This window comes from Pygoscelis adeliae, unplaced genomic scaffold (assembly GCF_000699105.1).
Source record: "Pygoscelis adeliae isolate BGI_AS28 unplaced genomic scaffold, ASM69910v1 Scaffold66, whole genome shotgun sequence".
NCBI classification, from domain to species: domain Eukaryota; kingdom Metazoa; phylum Chordata; class Aves; order Sphenisciformes; family Spheniscidae; genus Pygoscelis; species Pygoscelis adeliae.
Genome location: NW_008825167.1, coordinates 1158897 through 1179305, shown reverse-complemented (window position 1 = coordinate 1179305; position 20409 = coordinate 1158897). Strand labels below are relative to the sequence as shown.

At 37.7% G+C, this 20409-nt stretch overlaps 1 protein-coding gene across 1 annotated transcript in view; it reads right to left on the bottom strand.

Moving 5' to 3' along the window:
• The window catches only part of FREM3 (FRAS1 related extracellular matrix 3), a 69944-nt gene that overhangs the window by 34777 nt on the left and 14758 nt on the right, over positions 1-20409 (bottom strand). Inside the window, exons 4-6 of the mRNA XM_009328861.1 lie at positions 3460-3606; positions 669-899; positions 292-417 (exon numbers count right to left, since the gene is read on the bottom strand). Coding sequence (XP_009327136.1) covers positions 292-417; positions 669-899; positions 3460-3606 — 504 coding nt within the window. The remainder of the gene's footprint in view (positions 1-291; positions 418-668; positions 900-3459; positions 3607-20409) is intronic.

Sequence of the window (20409 nt, the reverse complement as noted above, 5' to 3'; positions counted from 1 at the left end):
AAAGGTTTATATACATGTATACACATATATATGTATGTGCGCATACATGTAAACAAATATATATGTGCATGCACACAGACACACACACACACACATATTCTTACATTTTGGGCTTTAAAACACTCTTTAAGCAGAGAACTAGACACACATAAGTTGCCTGCAAAAATCACTTGTTCCAGCTACTGAAGTTACTGGCAATACTTGCTGACTAACAACAACTGCATTTGCTCTCTTACTTACCTAAACATGAATATTACGCTGAATAATCTGTTATCTAGCTAGATAACATACCTTGGTGTGTAGAACAAATGACCATCAGTTCTTGACTGACATCTCCAGATCTTCTAACAGGAATCAGCAGTTCACCTATATCTTCCTCTACTCTATATTCCAGCTGAGGAATATACACTGTAGGTACTGAAGAAAAACATGAGAAGGAGGGGACCAGGGTTGAACACCTGTATGACGTTACATACAGAGTATGAATTTAGCCAGAGAAGAGATTTAGTAAGAAATTCAAATTCCTTGTTCAGCTAGGTGAAGCTTTAAGACAGGGCTGAACCACAACAGAGCAAAGACAGATGAGGTATACAGGTACCCACAGGACCCGCACGTGAACAATATTGCACCTAACCACAAATCCTAAGGGAAGGAGAAGTGATGCATACCATCACCAGGATCCACGATCTCAACCGTTGCTACTGCTGGAATCTCAAGGGCAGCCATAACCGGATCAGACAGAACAATCTGGAATGTTTCAGATGCCTCGTATTCATTGTCTGCAAATATCCTCACTCGCCAGGTAGCCGAAGCCTGTCCTGGATTGAACTGGACCTGTTTCTGAGGTTTCCCCTTGAAGTCTTTATCCTTTACTGCTGTACCATCTTTGGTTCCAATACCTGCACAAAAATTCAGCAGAATTATTCTCCATGCGTTTTAGTATTTTAATAAAATTAAAACAATCACCACAAAAAATAGTTTTAAAATGCTAATCTGGCAGTTACTGACCTTCAGGAAAAAATAAGGATGGTTATATCACTTTCTCTAACATTGTTGCATAGCTCATAAAAAAAATAGGTAATTAGGGCAAGGTCCTGCCAACATTTGCAGCCATAAAGAATTGTATTTGCATGAAAAATTCCATTGACTTCACCTGCTGGGCACTTGAAACCTATACAAGCATCAACAAAGTTACTGAGGTTATTTGTGAAATACGACTGAACAGAACTGTTCGACAAGGCCAGTTTTCCCATCTATATAAAAATTTGTGGAACAAGTTTTCCCGTTATGCCTTCAGAAAAGGTATATCAGCCTGTTAAGAAATTTATTTATGTCAATTAAGGTGCTCAAAGCTTTGTTGAAGGTATAATTTAGTCACCCACATAAATAAAAAACCAAACCAAAAAACAACTCCACCACTCATCTCTTTCAAAGAGAAATTAATCATTATATCTTTAATACTTTGTGCTTACAGTTTCTGTTACTGCTCTGTATCTGTGCTGTACTTACACACATTTAAGATCTGTGAAGTTCTTTTATCACTTTTACCTGTACACTAAATAAGCCCTAAAGACTTTTGCCATCTGTCCAAGTCTTGCTTCTGTAGATGCTCTCCTAGCTAGGTGAGTAAGTAACTGGACATGTCATGTGGAATTGCAGCTCAGTGTGACTGAACAATCTTCTCAGGGTTTACTGGGTCCACCACACTATGCAAATTTGCTCCTTCTCTCCTACCCCCATTTTTTCTTCCTCATGTAACTCTAAACCGCAATACGTAGTCACATATCCATCCTCTCTGCTGGGGTATTATCCAAGCAGAAGCTTTTCATTGTACAGGTTTAAAAGACTGCACGTTCTCATCTTAATAAAAACCACAGAGGATAGTTGCATAGAGATTCTAGGGCTAGAAATTAATCCATTTAGTTCAAAGTTAAGCAGCAGATGAGGATTTAACTCAAAGTAGGTTTTCTTTGCTATTTAGCTCAGATGGCTTTTGCTGCAGCATGAGTTCATAAAATGATAATAAACCATGAATGTTTTGAAAGAGCAAAAACAATATCCAGAAACATGAACATGCTTTATTGGAAACTCTCATGCAGGATGCTACAACTGACATAAAGATTCATTCAGCTTTTGCTACTTAATGCAGCACAAACAATCAATGGTATTGATTTTTATTTTTTTTTAAGTGAGACTGCATCATACATAAAAATGCATCATAGGAAGGCACTCAAGAAAAGATTTTTTAAATACAAAGAGTTGTTACACATTTTTAAGCCTGCATATTTTTGTAGCTAGGTTTCTTGTTTGTTTTAATCAAAGGCGCACACATACTGGCAGAATCCAACTGTGGATGTAATGAAGCGAAGATCTGTAACCACGGGGTTTTGAAAGTCATTACTGCCTTTGGCTTCAATCCAGCATTAGTTCAGATATATGAGCATCTTTTTAGGAAGGTTCAACACCAGCAATTACAAGTCACTTTACCTCCCCACTTGAGAATGATTAATCCCTCTCAAGTCAATGGCCTATGGGTTTGTTGGAGAATCTGATGGCTAGCGAAGAGCTTCTGAAGGCAGTGGAGTATGAAATCACTCCTAAATGATTTAATTCCTAAATTTCTACAGTTTTTCTATTCCACAACTGCTTAGGTTTTAAATGTCTGATTTAATTAATAGATAATAGCCCAATATATTTGTGTTGCGCAAAGCAAATATTGTTATACGTGGGTTTAAATGATAAAAACCCTGAAAGTTTATAAACCTTTTTTCTTTTTGTTTTTAAATCAGGGAGAAAAAGACCTTTCTGCTCAGTGCTCCTTGAGTCGCTCTATTGGTGCAAAGGTTTCTATGATTCCTATTTACTTTGCAGAGCTGTCACGTTTGGGTACTCTGCTATCCCATGATAGCACGCTCGTAACTTCAGCGTGCTCTACACCTGCCACCTCTGCTAGCAGACGACCCTTTGAGAGTTTCTAGCAGCTTTCAGATTTTCTCGTAGCTCAAAGGCCAGCGTAACACTGCCCTTGTAAAGTGAGGAGTTGTAACTAACTTCTCCACGACTTGGTTCTGCAAGCAGAGGCCAGCTACTTCAAGAACTTATTTGTTTACTTATAGCTAAAGTTAATGTGTTACGAAATGTATCCTGTCAAAATAAACAAAGCAGAGTATCCCAATTTCTGTTTTGTTGTCTGGCAAGTGACTTCAGGAAAAAGACACTGGGCAAACAGCAGAAGTTCATTTTATTGATTTGTTCTTACATCTACTAATATACATTAGATTCCTGGGTGGCAGCAGTGGAAAATGAAGCACGTAGCCATGGCTGAACAATAAAAAACTGTATCGTCGTTCTCATTATTTGGCATTTACTCTGTAAACAGAGGAACAAGTAACTATGGAAGAGCTCCTTACAGCTGCCTTTTCTGGTGCAAGCAGCTTCAAACATTAAAGATGTACTTACTGATAAAAGACGTTTCTCGCAGATATCCTCTGCGTCTGATGGTCACTTCCAGAAATTTGGAGTTCTCATCTACGACGTAGTTCTCCTTCTCCAGTGCAACCCAAGCCCAGTTCAGTCGAAACGGCTGGCTCTTTAACATGTTCCCCCCTGCATCACAAAAAAAGTATCCTGAATACTACATATAGTTTGCAAAACACAATTAGAACTCCCTAAGGTCATTGCTTAAGTATATTTATATCGCCTCAGGACGAAGCCAGCCTGCTTTTTCACCTGCAGATATGAGGGACAGAGGTGCATCACATGAACCACAATGGTCTGCTCTCCCAGACCTTCCAGAGTTGACCGGCACACGTCTTCCAAGAGGCTGGAGGCTAGTTCAGGGGTCACAGCCTGTGTCTTAGCACATCAGCTCCCTAATTAAGCTACCTATTAACTCTCAAAGACTACTTTTGCACAGATTATTTCTGTCAGGAGCGGGATTAAGCTGTGAAAATAACTCTTTGGGAGGCTGTAGGTGGGTCACATTGTAGTCTCGCATTACTGACTCTTTTTAACAATGCTAGTACGTGCCTATCAACATCAAACATGAGCACAAGCTGAATTCAGCGTCTCCTAGTAAATGTAGGCAACGTGCAGTATCGTGTAAAGAAGATACCATATCATGAATTATATATTGACTGATTGTGCAAAAATATTTGGGAATTGTGACTAAGCTTCTATTCTTTGCTTTCAGGAAAATAATTTATTAAAAACAGTCGTTATTTTGTATTACACAAAGGAAAACTGAAAAAAAATTGAATTATGAATGTAACGCTATTTAAAATGTACAAAGCCAACAAAATTTAGGTTGTAATTTTCTTCTGTTTTGGAAAATTAACTCTTTAGAAGTATTCTGTAAAATTCGTATGTGATCTGGTGAATCCCCTGTTTCCACACAACAAAGGTAATCAAATAACAACTGGTCTTGAAGCCATAAGCTTCCAGCTCATTAATTATTTTTTCTAGCAAAATTAGGCCTTATGCTTTGTAGTACAAGATTATAACATCTAATTTCAGAAAGCTTTCATTGCTCGTAGATACTTGATAAGGTATAGACAAGATAAGAATAGACAAGAAAAAAGTTGCTCACGTCAAGAATAAGACTCTGTCCTCCATTTGTCTGATGATTTTCCACACAATGAACAGAAATTTGCAAAAAAGAGTACTTCAGATATTTAAGAAGCCTCTACTTACAATTTAATAAAATAGAAAATTGTATCCTGCTAGCGTTTTGGGGTTTTTGTTTGTTAAAAATTATGTTGGTTAACATCTTTCTTTTAAAATAAAAATTTTGCTCTATAATTGTGTACGTCTGTTACAGAATGGTGACAACACAAGATCAGCTGCCTAATTCAGCACTGGATAAAATAAGCACTGAAACTTTTGCATCTAATTCTCTACTAGTGCCCGGTTGACATCTAATCAAAATCACTGCATAATTCTCATTTGCTTTATACTTTGCAAATTCTTATACTAACATTATCTATATGGGAGTTGTCTCAGGCTCTTAAAAAGTGTAGGGCAAAGTCCAGCATAGCATTCTCCTGCTAACTGAAAGCAACTCTAGATTATACGTTGCAAGTAATTCCAGTAATTAGTGAGGTTACAGCTGCGTAAAACCTATGAGCTTAGAATCGATTTTAAGATGTTTTAAGTAGTTACAACTTGGAATTAATTGTGCCTTCGAACAAAAAAATGCAAGTCATTCAGCAACACTGTGAAAAAAGCACTGAAGAAAACAGATTTCTGAAAATTCACCTTAGTTGCAAGCTGAAGCCTTAACATATTTACCAACTGGAATATTTTCAAAAAACTCTATTTAGCTGTTTGGCTGCTGCTTTGGCTGACACTCTATTGCTGCATGTAGGCTGGAAAAAGACCTCTGAAAGCATAATTCACATGTGCTTCTTGGTGACTACTCCCTTATAGAAAATAGAAAGGCTTCTTTTTATCCTAGAAACATCCCAATGAATGACATTATTTCTGCTGAAAAAACGCTTTTCAGCATGATCATTACATATCTGATTAGACATCTTTCCTGGTGGCTGTTTGTTTCACAGCCTTCATCTCTTGACAGACTTCAGTGTTTTGGATTTTTTTTTCCCCAATTTTTACAAATAAGACTGAACACAGTGTGCTCCAAATTAACAAAGACTTATCAGCTTAGAAACGAAGGACTGGAAACAAAGGGAAAGTCTGACTTAAAGCGAGATTAAAACCAAAACCAACCAAAAGGCTCACAACATGAAAAAACTTTAATTCAATAATAAATTCATGATAAACCAGACAATTTCCTACCAGTCAAAAACTGCAGTCAAAAGCTAGTTCTCAAGCGTGAAATTACTGACGAACTGCACTATAGGTCTATACAGAGTTAAAACCCAGATGTGATGGGACCACCCGCACACTTGCTTCCAGTCACAAGTACCAACATCTCTGTCACCCATTTGCACTGGAAAGCCCTGATACGTACATAGAAAACACTTACATCCTCCTCCTCCATACATACAAAACACACTTATACGTGTAGGTAAATACACTATTAAATATGGCTGTTTAGCAAAGACATAGTCATCATTCTTCAGGTATTCTACAGGTATTTTCTTTTGGAAATGTCTGCTCCTACTGCCAGAGCAGGAAGGGTTTTAGGAAGGTTAATCTGCAATATAATGATCCCCAGACTATTTAGTCACAACATAATGTTGCTGAAAAACTGAAGTAAAACACCCCCCAAACTGTTATCCTTAGTGTGCAGTACATGCAAAAAACCATACTGTTGGGAAACACTGCGTATTTGGGAAAAAAGCGTATTGCATGTGTTCACCCACAGCATTGGCAATCTCAGCGCAGCGTGTGTCACAGGATCTGATGACTGACTGCTGGAGCTGATGATACAAAGCAGCCGCCATGAATCGTTAGAAAATGTCTTCTGCTTTCATCATCACTAGGAAAGATCAGAGAGCAAAAGACCCAACGATACACATCGCTTTTCAGCGGTATGTGTATCACATCCAACTGAACTCAATACCTGGCTTTTTGTGAACTCCTGCATTAAACAAAATGACCCCAAAAGCAGACCCCAAACACTCTGTAGGCTTAAAATAGGCTCAAAATAGACTCATATAATTTCCTATTACTGGGAATGTATCACAGAACTCAGCATCCGAGAAGATAAACGTCTGGAACACCCTTTGGCCCTATTTTTAATATGCAAATAGGAAAATACCCATTCATACCCCTAGGCAATTTTTTCCCCTTTCCAAACAGACATCTCATTTGGTAGGTGCACTTCCAACACCAGGTTCCCAACCTTGGGCTGCTTAAGTTCAGTGAAAATCAGGATAGCTGAGGAACTTGTACTGTGCACAATACTAACGCGAGGTTCAACACTTGTTTACCGCCTCGCAACTTCTTCACTCATTCCTTATTTCAGAACTGGGAAAAGGCTAGAGCAGGAGGCGGTTGAATTTTTAAGGTAATACATCTTCTGTAGTTTTTAAGAGATAATAAAGTGTAGCCTAAGGAATCTATTCTTTATGTTGAGGATTTAGTACTTCTACTTTAAAAATAACAAACGGGAGAACTTTATTCTGTAAAGTGTGTTCCAAATATATGCTTAAATATCTCTATTTTCTAACTAAACCACAAATTCATTAGATTACTTGCATATGCATCAGAAGCTGTAAAATCTTGCAGCTTCCCATTTTGCAATATATATGCAGGGGCAATTGCTGGAAAAATTAAGCATTCATATTAAGTATTTTACATTTGCATTTTTCAGAGAAACAGAGAACACTGAAAACGACAACAAACCATATGTTAAAAACAGGCCAGTATGAAATTAGATGGTTGCCAGTTCTACAGTTGTGATAAAAGGAGGCACTCCAACAAGGTATTATAATTAATAAGGCCCCTAACTCTCTCACTACACAGTGCATCAGCCTTTTCCCGGTCAAAGAGGGAAGCCTTCAAGGGATGTCTCATACCATCAGCTTCATAAATCTAACAAAGCCAGAACTGTTTTTCTCTTGTCAAAGAAAATTTCATAAAAACCTCCTGAGTTTCATAAAAGAGAGCCCCCGTTTTCAGTGTTTTCCTAAAAATACTATCCTAGTTACTGCTTTCTTGGTTTTATTACCCCTAAGCAAGGCTTGATGTCATGCCAAGTGTTACTAGATCTTGGGGAAAAAGACTAGATTAATACAAGAGGTAAAAGTTGGCCATGTGCTTGGCACATGGGTCCTGCATGCTATGAAACACAGATTTTCTTTCTGTAACCCTCATAGACAGCATAAATATATATTCAGCGGTTCTAAATTAGTAAAGAACAGTACATTAATAACCCAAATGGCAGGACACTTTCTTTCTTATTGCTGTGGTGAAAAGTCCATCCGACCACCATCTCAGTCTTTGGTCTAGCTTGGGTGGTTGGCAGTGTTTCTATCAATTCCTTCAAGTGAAGTTATGTTTCTTTACAACAGCTGCTCTGTGGATGCAAGCATATTTGCAGTTGGCTTTGATTTGCTGGATAGCTAAAATTTACTGAAGGGCATTAGAAAGATAGAAAGCATTTCAGGGGAATAAACAGTGAAGGAAATAAAAGGAATGAAAAGTTGAAGCAGCACAGAAGGAAGAAAGAACAAAACCCACCAGCTCAGAAAAAGAACGTAAATATACACATGTATGAAAGAGAAATAGTTCCAAATGTTGGAAAACTTAAAAAGGGAGGGGAGGGGAAAATCTAAATTAATTTGTAACTTTAGCTAAAAAAATTAAGGGGTTGCAAAGTCACAAATGGGCACTCATCCCCTTACCATCCAAAAATCTTCAAAAATTCTTGGGCAAGGGACAGATAGCAGGTCAGGAAATGTACAGTTTGTTGGGAACTAGGCAGTTTTTCTTTTTGTCTTTATTTTGAACAAAATTAGTCTTGTACTATGGCTCAAGGATTTATTTTTTCAGATAAGTCTTGCTCCAAGAAACTAAAAAAGCCACCCCAAAAAACCAAACACCCACAACAAAGCAAACACCTCCCCTGCCCCAGATATCTCATTTTCCCCTGCATTTACATAGATGCACTTAGAAAGAGTTTTGGTCTTTTTTTTGTTTGTTTGGTCTAACAGACTAACACAGAAGGTCTAATGTGCTACTCAGACAAGCAGCAGGCAGGCATGCTACTAGACTCTAGAAAACTTTGTTCTCACAAAAATATTTTCCAAGAAACTTTAAATAAATAAACAAACAAACAGCTAGCAATAATCTCAGACTGAAAATTCAGAAATGGACTTATTGTTCCTAAAAATAATTTATTTTTTTTTAATTCTAGAAATTGTTTCTATAAAATTAATACCGTAAGCACAAATTGCAAAATTAGAAGATGTAAAAAAGGACTAGTTCTTTGTCTTTACTTTTGATGTAATTAGTAGATTTTCCTCTCCTGAATGTCTCAAGAGCTGAAATAACAGCATAGGCTGTCAACCTAGGAAAAAACCCACTTTTTTTTCAGGAGAAAGTCATCTTTCTTGGCCTACTCTAAGCAACTACTTTTATCTGAGCTAAAGGAAAATCTAGAGAAACATCAAATTATTGGTGAAATGGCTTTCTAAAGCAATGCATCACTCTGGCCTCCCAAATACCTTAAGTCTGATTGTAATATAAATTCCATTTTAAGGACATGCCAGCATTTCAAAAGACCTTAGAGTGGACTTTGAAGAACAAACAATTAAAAACAAAGAATAAGCAAGTTATAAAATAACTTTAAAAAAAAATATCTAAATGCAAAGTGCAGAATACATGTCAAAAGTGGCTGCTGTATAGTATCACACATTTTCTTTAAGCATATGCAAGTCAAAAATAGGAAAAAATTGTAGCTGTTGGAAAAGAGCACTAACTATGAAAAGAGCAAAAATTAGCTGACAAAAAAGTACACCTGGTCATTCTGAGTGCACAAATCTGGTACCGCGCCATAGTCAAGACTTTTACATGGCCTTTAAATCAGTATTTAATAGGTCTTTTACAGTTCATGCCTGATTTCAGTTATCATCAAGAAATTTTGAGGCCTTAATGAATCTACATAAAGCTGCTTATACTCAAGATTTTTTTTTCCTGTTTGATGTGGTTGGACAGGGGGGATTAAAGGAACAGGCACACTGTTGTTCATATTTCATTGGAGCCACTTTCATTGCAGCTTGTGGTGGAGGGCCGGTGTGCACAGGTTGAATTACCTTGTCTTCCGCTTTTAGATCTAACCCAATTATGAGGATTTTGTCTTTTCATCCTCCCAGATTCCAAGAGACCTGGAAATTGACTAAAAGATTTGTAATTTGAGAATGATGAGCCAGTGCCTACAGTGAAACATGAGGCGAGCCTGTGCAGCAGGAGACCAAAAGTCATATCCCGTCTTTGCCTTCGCTTGCCCACCCTTCCCCACTCCCACTCCAGGACGGGAGGGTTGCAGTGTATTGTTGATATAACAAAAACTACATGCATTTTATAACAAAAAAGAAAAAAAACAACAAAAAAACAACAAACCAAACAAACAAAAAACCCCACACCACATGTTTTTCTTCAGCTCTTCACCTGCCTCACACACTCACTTCATTTGTGAATCCAGTGTTTTTACTCATGTTTTTTGCCTTAGTTGCTTTACTTTGGCCTGTTTTTATCATGAATTAGTAATCCCTACCCAGAGCCAGTCATCCTCCACCTAAATCAAGTATTGTATCCTTCTGTTAAAATTTGTCATTTACACTATATCTTTATAGTCTTTCTCGTTCTGGAAGCGATGAACTCAAGAGAAAAAAATGTCCTTAAAGCCCCACAATAACATGCTTTGCTGCACTACATGATTCGATACTAAGACTATTTTCTGGTGGAAGTCATCATAACACACTGTTCATCCATGCCAGTGTAGCTCACTGGAACACACAAGCCTTACGCTTACAGCTCCAATTTGCTGTAAGTATTAGCATGGGGGACACTTTACCGGAGAATGCTACCAGAGCTTCACAATAACAAACACATTCAAGAATTCTGCAAGCTATTTGAACTGATTGGTTTATGAGTTATGTGATAAATTCTTTATGAGACATTTCCTTACCCAGTCATCATCTTGCATATACTTATGGTCTGTCTCGGCTTTGATCCTAATCCAGCCTAATACATCTGATCTAATTTAGGCTTCCTCAGTATCAGTTGTTTTCAAACAGCAATCAATCCATTTGCAAGCTGTCATGTCTGATTACCTATACGAATGATTTGCCAAATCTCTAAAACATCATGAGAATAATATACAGAATATGATTTTTTCCAATGATCCTTTTAATGTGAGAATATAAGTGCCTTACAGACTCTACTACGAACTTTTGAAAGGGCAGTATGATAAACATGCGTTTTTGTACGGTAGTACAGTGCAGCCAAGGGAAATTAATACAGGAAGTTAACAAACCATAAATGAAAGCAGAAAGACTATCAACAGGCTCCATAGACACCTGTCTAAATTCTGGAAAGGTGCCAAGAGGAACACAGAACACAAGGTATGTTTCTGTCATGCTTCAGAGGCCTTCCCTTTTACTCCCTGCTCAGTCTTAAACATCGTTGCCACATGGCTATTTTGCAGAGCCATAGCAAGACCAGTGGATGAGGACGGACGACGACAAAAAGGTTTCCTGAACCCTACGGCCACTTGACGTTGGCTGAAGTACCACAACAGGGTAATGACCTGGAGCCTCTCCAGGAACCTTACAGAAATCAGTATTCGTCTGACAAGGATCAGCATCACAAGAAGTGATGACTGCCTCTGCCTCCCTTTCTCTTGATTTTCTGCCCCTGTAACTCCATGACAGTCTTTGATTTCTTCACACATGAAGGCTGCTTGCCCACACACCCTGTCCTTTGATATCCTCAAAAGGGAGTGCCAGCTGGGTTGCCTGAAGAAGTGTGCTTGTTGTGTTTCAAGAAAATGATCATTTTTTCTGTAATTACATTTTGCAGACAATAAAGAGAAGCACTACAGCACCATGAAAGGTGCTCATGTTATCACACTTGGCCAGGACTCTCTAGGCAGGCCTGCGTAAAGGAAGGTGAAGCGGGTACCCAAAACAGAAATGAAAGCTGCTGAATACAACTTTTCTCACTTCTACTCACAGAGCTCATGAAGCAGGTAAGTTGTCCTTGGTAAGAGCTTCATCATTACTTACACACTTTATCACAATAAAGAAAGCTTGGTAGCAATTTTGTGACATGGCAAACGAGTGATGCCAATGCCATTTAGTCATGGAAAAGGTTAAAATTAGGAGATAACTGCTGAAAATCTAAGAGCCAAACCGCACAAGTAAATAATTGCCACTGAAGAAAAATTGATGACTGAGTTATTGAATGTGGTACACCAAGGAGAAGAATGATATCTTCTACCTATGGATGTATGGATTTGGCAAGTATTTCCTTTATGCTAATCCTTGAATCTGCAGAAAATATCACAACTTAATTAAGGAACTGCAGACAGATTAACTGGTGCACATTTGATTTTAAAAATACTCTTTAAACTTCTGTCCTAGAAACTACATTACTCTACAGAGAAAATCTTTGGGTCTGGTCTTAAATCATGCCCTAGCCCTTCTGCCAAGATGAACTGAATCCAAAAGGAATCTCTAACTTGTCAGTGACAGGCTAGAGTAAAGGATATCAGCTGAACTTGCAGCCTCCTTCCCAACAGCTCAGTCACTGCCGATGACTGTGCTAGCATATAACAACAACAACGAAAGTTATCTGATGCCTCACAATGACCGAATTTAATAAAAGGTATAGTGATGTGTTCCAGTCATGATAACTATGACGAACTGACTATGCGTTGTAATCTTACAGAATATAAAAATCCAAAATTTACTACCTGGATTGGAAGAAAGCTCCACAATTCTTTAACGTGAACCATAGGCCTGATTTTGAGGTAGACTATTGTTGCTCGAACTGCCTGATTACATGAAAAAGCTTAATTTGTTCACTACACTGGGACAAGATGAAAGTGATGTAGATAGATATATACAGCTGAGTGGACTGTATACATGTATACATGACAATCTTAAAAAAGGCTGTTCTTTGTGTGTTTGTTCTTCAAACGTACTCATTACACAGTTACAAATGCAATCCCTGTCTGGGAGAGCAACAATTCTTTGAATCTCTCTGGCTTCTTTAGGAGAAAGCAGGAGGAAAGCTCAATGGATGCATTCATTCTATCCAATACTCCTGCATACTCCATCCTGAACAAAATATAATTTCAGTTACGCTGTTACATGGTCAGTGCCAAAATGCATTACATTTCATAACTGTCAAATTAAGTAGAGAGGAAAGCTATATTACCAAGTTTATCATTCTCTGTGCAAAAATAACATCATGACTGACAACACACGTTCAACGCACAAAGGATGCAATTATCTTATGCTAATTGTAACTCAGAAGTGCAGAGCTTTCATTATAAACAGAAAGCCTCTACATTTTCCAAAAGGTAACTTTTCATGTGTGCTAACATGAGATAAAACTACCCATCCATAATGCAAATGGTAGCTTTAATCATAAATTAAGTTCCTCCCCTGAATCAATGCTCTTTTGCACCATACTTTAATATGCTCGGCATTTCAGGTCCCTGAAGAAGTTGAGGCTTCACAGTGAGACCTTGGAGATGTAAATCAAGGATCAGTGCAAGAGATTTATGTTACACTTTGACCTTTAAAGTGTTCCAGCAAGAGGCAGCTGACTGATCCATACTTTGAATCTGCAGGGTTCGTCAGCATGATGGTTGTCTTGGGAAGTTACGGCCTTCATAATTCCCCAAATTACATCAACATGTCAAAACTGGGCAACACGGTTGATGCTACAGGCAGTCATTAGGGAAGGCTTCTTAAAGTGCCATCCTAGGTAGAGGCTGAGGCTGAACAATGGACAGTACCTTTGAGAAGGGAGAAAGAGCTTTGCCACCTGGGAATGATAAGAATATATTATTCATTTCTTATCTGCAATCACAAAGAAATGTCATAAACCTCTACAACATCAGGAAAAACAGCTTTCTAACTTCCAAGTTATTTCTTTCCTCGATAAGGCTAATGTGATTGTTGCTGACCTGTGGAGCCATTTCCTGCATAACAAAGTGAAATACACACTGGGTAAGAAGGGCACAAGCCAAAGTAACAGACAGGAACACGGCTGACCTTGGAAAGTTCGGTCTCATCACTGGTGCCAGTTAAGTTCAAATGACATGTGGGAAGTCAAATACCTTAAGAAGCATTTTCCTGGTCACAGCACTGGAAGTAGAAAATCCTGCACTCTTCCTCCCCATCCCAGCTATGATCAGCCAGCCGGGACAAGGCAGTGCAGGCCCTGCCTTAGGAAGAGCACAATGGCTCTTCCCTTTGTCTCCACGGAAGATGAAGCTAACAAGGGAGAATGTGGGACCACCTTCATCAAGATGAGTGCTATCAATGCAGTGGCTGTGCCCCTCATGAGTTCTGGAGACTCAGAGACTTGCCTTTTGGGACACAACCCCCTTATAACCTCCTTTGGAAGACACTGCTTTGGTGCAATGTCTGGTCTGCATATTCCATCCATTAAAATACCTTCACTTAATTTTTTACAGATGAATAACAATACTGAAATGCATTTTCTAGTGTTTCAGAATAGCTGACTTCTAAGCTGATAACAGGCTGAAACAAATGGAAAATATTAGACTCAGATATCAAAAAGTTAATGCTGAGAAGCTCTGTGCTGATACTGACAATGAACTTCAAGGAAATTTAGGTGAAACCAGAAAACAAGTTTGCGACTTTTCACTATTTCAAGTTCCATTTTGCATAATTCAGCTTGAGTTTCAAACATCTGAAACTGAATCCCATAGCATCCTAAAAACATTTTGAGTACTATAGGAGATGCATGTTGAACAGAACAAATAAATTTGCATTCTGCTCGAGACCGGCATATTATATGGAACAGGTTTATATGTTCTTTTTTCTTCCCTTAACTTCTGGATAGTGACAGAGAAAGGAATAATCACACTTTCCTGAATGTGTCACACATGTAAATGGCATGATCAATATGCAGTAGAAAAGCACATAAGAATACATTTTTAAGTTAATTAGCTCTATGTTATTTATAAATACCTTCTGGATTCAGATTTTGCACTTAGAAACTATACTTCAATTCCTAATCGCCCATCCATGTATTCAGATGATTCACCAAATGTTAAGGGAATTACAGGGAATCTCTGCCCCTCTAATTACAACAGATTAAACTAGGAGCCATTTCATACCATTTTGAATGCACATTTAATCCTCATACTTAAAATTCCTATCACTGACAATACTTATGGAACAGAAATATTTTCCTTTTAATAATACTTTAAAGAAAATTACCTACTTATGCTGTCAAAGACATTAGAAAGACAAATCACAGGCCCATGTGAACCCTGAACACAGAGACAGTAGTTGAATTTATTTTTGCAGAGCTTACTGATACATAACATAGGGAAAAAAGGAATGAGGTAAAGAGGAATTGCTAAAAGACATGAAGAAGAAAAAAATCTGAAATTTGAAAGAACCAGAGGAGGACAGAAGACTGCCCAAGGCATGTCAGGTCTTCGTAAAGAACATCATGGACCATCAAGTCATCAATTTCAGCAGCACTGGAAAATTACATCCTTTAATTAAGTATGTCCTGTTTTGGAAAACAATCCTCCTTAAGTGATAGATTTGAGAAATATTGACTCAGTATTTTGGGGAGAACTGAAATCCAGTATTACCAAAAATGTCAGGTAAGCAGACAAAAAGAAACTAACTTTATCTATTGTCCAAGGAGTTGACCTACATCAGCTCTCCTAAAAAGAAAAATCTTATCATGCCACCTAGGAATAACTTATCTGCTGCCACACATTGACAGTTGTGTGGCAGTTGACTGGGGTAACTGTGTTTTGCTTTAGTTTCCAGTCAACTTCTGTCTGTTTTGAAGCAATGACAAATATGTCAAGTGTCTGATATACAAAACCCTTCCTGATATGTTTTACATATCTCATAACAACAGATTGAATACATCGGAGACTAAAACTTGTGCATGCTTGTTTACCCATATACATTCAAGCAAACCCCAAAGAATTCTATTATCTCATGTTATAGTTACAATAAAACATCTATGGAACACATTAACTCATCGGTAATGGGAAAGGAAGGCAAATGCCAAAATTTAATTTAAAAAAAAAAAAAAAGATGGTCTAAAGATAGGTTAATTTCAACAGTAAGTCATGAAAATTCCTAAATGTCTATTAATGTTATCTTTTCAATCTCTCAGGCTAAAATTGTCAAATGAAGATGTAAACAGATTAAGACATGAAGAAATTCTAATCAGTGTCCATAGACAAACTGCAAGGGACAGCCATCCCATAGACTCCTCCTTTCATATAATTTTCCTTCTTTCTCCCTCCTGCACCCTGTCATGTTCTTTTAAATTTTGTCTTATGGCTAAAAGAACAGAGAAAAAGCCTTGTAGTAAAAATAAGAGAACTAAGAAAAATTATGTTCTGGTGCAGGCAAGGTATTCTGGATTTGATAAGTTAGAAGAAAAGGACGATTTTGTTTTAAGGCTTTTATCTTTCTTGGTGAACCCTTCTATTGCAAGCACTGAACCAACCAACCAATGAAAAGAATAAAACAGACCAGCTGAATTTTCTGTAGGAACCACCAAATTAGTCAAGCCCATCAAAGGAGCATGATGGGGGGAGACAGGCAGATCAGAGGGCTTCAACACTCGAGTAAGTTATGGCAGTAACATATGAGAGCTGATATGTAATAACTCTGTGTACATGCTCTGAGACTGCAAAAAATGGGGGGGGGGGAATTACCATAGCCCCATTTCCATAAGTTTATGTAGGTGTTGCAAGAAACATGTGGAGAGCATATGAATCCGTGATACTCTTGAAGCCATGCTTTAAACAAGTGTTAAGTACCATTTTGAGTGGGACTGTATTTGTAGAACCCACATCCTTCCTACATTCTTGGGTAGCCATCAGGAAAATAATCTACTTATGAAGCCTGAAGCTCCAATAATCTCTGCAATAGTTATCAAAAAATACAGAAATTGATCTGACATTTTGCTTGACGCGGTAATGCTATATAAACTGGCAACAATGTATTAACTGGAAAGAACCAGCAATGAAATTTTAATCAAGTATTTTGTTTGCTCTCAAAAGTATATGAAGAATCTTCTGTTATATTTTGTAGTTCCTTTCCCCAATGTTACCCAGATGCAAGAAAGTAGGAATGTATACATGTTATCTTCTGTCATTAGGATAAAGAACCAAAAACATGAATACAAACAAAATGTTTGCATAAAATCCAACTCTGAAAATTTGCTTACCTCCAGCATAAGCTATAGTAAAAAATTGCCCCAAAAGACTGAATTAGTCCATGATGATTTAAATCATATCAAACAAAAAATTCCTTCAGATTTCCTATGCAAATTAAGAAAGGGGAAAACACAAACATTCTCCAGTCCACTCTGTTCACTTCACATCAACATTAATAATTTTTATAACAAGATGCCAAGACTCTCTAAAAAAGTACTCTGTGGAAATAAAGTTTAATTTACCTATTAAAAGAAAATCAAACCAAACAACTCAATGATAATAAGTCTTTTGCTACTACTACTATTTAATCACATTCTTAATACATGCAGTTTGGAACTAACAGAAGGCTGCAAAGTTGGATTGGTGAGGGCAGAAGAGGGCAGTCAACCAGCTTTAGGAAGTAAAGAATGGAAAGGAGACTGAAAGAAGGAGGGGACATAAAACCTTGATTGCAGTGGTAGTTCAAAATGGTAAGGATTAATATAGAATCTAGTAGTGTCAGGGCACAGTGAGGAAAATTAAACTGAAAATGTTCAAATAGGGATGACCATTAGCCTCCGCGTCTTTTTGACTCTCAATCAGGCCCATCAAGCACCTCAAGATGTCAATAAAGTTCATATACATAGTGGAGAGGCAAAACAGACAAACTTGTGAATTAAGGTTTTCTTGTGCCCTGCAATTTAACTATTCTCTTCCAGGCATCTCACATTATACAGGGTGTTAAAAGTAAACTTTGCTAACGATAGCGGTGAAGAACACTTCATTCTCTTCCTCTTATCTGTGTTAACAAATGCCATATCCTTTCTCTGTCTCCTCTACTCCAGAGTGAACAGTACCAAATCCTTTAATCTCTTCTCACTGGTCAAGTTTTCTAGATCTCTGGTGATTCTCATTTCTTCCCCCAAGACAGTTTCTCCAGTTTTTCTACATCTTCACAAATTCAGACAAAATTTGTACAAGAAGTCTAATAGGGGACTTACTAGCACTGAGTGGGACAATTATTTCTTGCATCTAAAACAATACTGTCATCCAGTTCCTCTATTCCAGTATGATTGTTCTCTATTACACAGTAATAAAAATCTTGCATCAGCAGAAATGGTATCCAACACCTCGGAGGGGAGGATTAAAATAAAATAAAAAATAAATAGATAAAGCCTTGCCTCCAAGTGTGTAAGTTTATTCATTTGGAAAATCTGGCTTTAGAATTGAAAACACCGTAGAGTGCCTATCTTGAAACAGCAACAGATTAAGGGATGAATCAAAGCCACGTCAGAAACACTTCAGTGTTTTCATTCCACAATTGTTCAGGTTCTCTCCTTTCAGCAGAAACATAATGCCTTTGCAAACAATTGTATCAAAGTGAAGCCTCTCCAACTAATAGCTTTTCATTCTTGAGGTCAACACAGGTAAAATGCATCATTCAGTGCTGTCAAGCATGACAGCAAGTTAGAGCACACCAGAAACACATTAAAAATGGAAGGCATTTTCCCTCTGAATTCAAAAGATTCCTGCAGTGCAAGTTATTTGACAAGCTTTGTTGCATAAGAATTCATACATCTTTGCTGACTAACGTTTTCAAACTTTGTTAAAAATCAAAAGTTTTTGTAAACCCCTTAAAAATTCTATTTAACTTGGGAGAAGTGTAGCTTTGGGGGCTTTTTTAAGGCTGCTTGGAGATGGCTCATCAGTCAGAAATTCTTTGCCTCTTGTAGAATGATGCACCTTTGTGTCTGAAAGTGGTGAAATTATACCACTGCAACATCTTTTGCAAGGTCTGCAAATTATTCTCAAATTTGTGGATGTGAGGAAGTAGATGCACAAAACCTGCCTACTAAAAAGGAGCAATTTTTATCACGAGGATGGTACACTGATTTGCATATGGTAACACAAAGTTGATTTGTAAAATCATTAGTAAAATTAGAGGAAATCTTACCTACACATGAGAGCAGACAGTTGTGTTAGATAAATACAGTCATTAACATGCACAAACCTCACCAGATATTAAGTCCGACCAGCAACTACATTCTGCCAGTTTAGGTGATCAAATTCAAACCAAAGATTGCGAACAAGCTGCCAGAATTACCATATTTGAATTTGTGTTACAAAAGGAAACAACAAAACACCATTTAATTCTGCCGAGAGATTAATTTTTCACTTGCACATTGTGCATTAACAAGAATACTTATTCTTAAGTGACCAGATATCGTAATGTTTCTAGATTTGATAAGCAAGCATGTGACTTGCTATAATATTGTATTAGAATCTGCGAGAACTGTGTAGCTCAGAGAATTACAAAAGCCTGTATTCTTGTACCTTCTTAGGTGCCAGCTTCAATCAAAACCCTGCAAGGTTATTCAGAATTAAGGAGCCATACTCCTTGCCTAGAAAAACATTAACAAGCTTAAAGATAAAAGGCTGAGGCTCCTTATATCAGCCTCAGGGAAGCCTGGATCAGCCCCTGGATCAACTCCCTGGCTGAACAGTCTAAGTCTCTGGAAAGCAAAAGCTAAGAAAAAAGGTGGAAAAATCACATACTGCCAGAGAACTACTAGGTTTTCACCCAACCACACCTCCCCTATGCAATGATTGGTGCTACTGCAAATAAAAATAGGGGCAAAAAGGCCCTGAGTGAAATCCCAGGCCAACTAGAAATAATAGCGAAGCTCCCGCTAACTTTAGCGGGGTCAGATTTTCACCCTGTGGACCTGGGACTACATTGAGCAAAATGCAGAGAACAAATTCACACTTCAGATCATATTCTAAATTTTTCTTTCTACAGAGCTGTTTTTTAGTAGCTAGAAGTACATAATACAAGATTTTCTTTAATATTTTATGGATTGCAAATACTCTTCAGTGCATTTTGGTAGGATTCCTTTATCCAAAGGGAATTCTAAGTTTTAGAATTGCATTCCACACAAGGTTTGAAAGAAGCCTGAACTAGTCCCACGAAGTTCACATCAGCAAAACATTGTAGCTTTCAGTATCAGCAAGCTCTCATTACTCTTTTGGCAGCAGTAATTGAAAACAAGGTCTAGAGGGCAGCAATGACATGAGTGTCAAAAGGTTAAATGTACTAAAAAACTGCAAAATTAAAAAGGTGAACTCTACAGGTAAATAAAGGAGTTACTCATACAAAATATCACTGAACATAAACCAGATGGAGAGGCATTGGACTAGCCAAGTCTAACTAGGCTGATCTTTGCGTGAAAATCACCAAGGAAAAACCACAAATACTTCCGAAATCAAATATGGTGAAGTCAAAAATAACCACTCTAGGTTTACTGCATGTCATTGCTCCACTATAAATCTTTGAACAAGCTTAACATTATGCTATCTATACACTCACCCCAGGAATAAATCATGAAAACCAGCTGAACCTTACCTACTTTGTATTCAGTTTGTACCAATATTTGGTCTGTGAAATGAACTGCAGGCTCACCACTGAACACTCACAATTTGGAGCTGCCAGCGTGCACCAATAATTAGTAGGTTAAAATTCTAGTACTTCTGCCCAAATCTTCAGTTTAATAGCA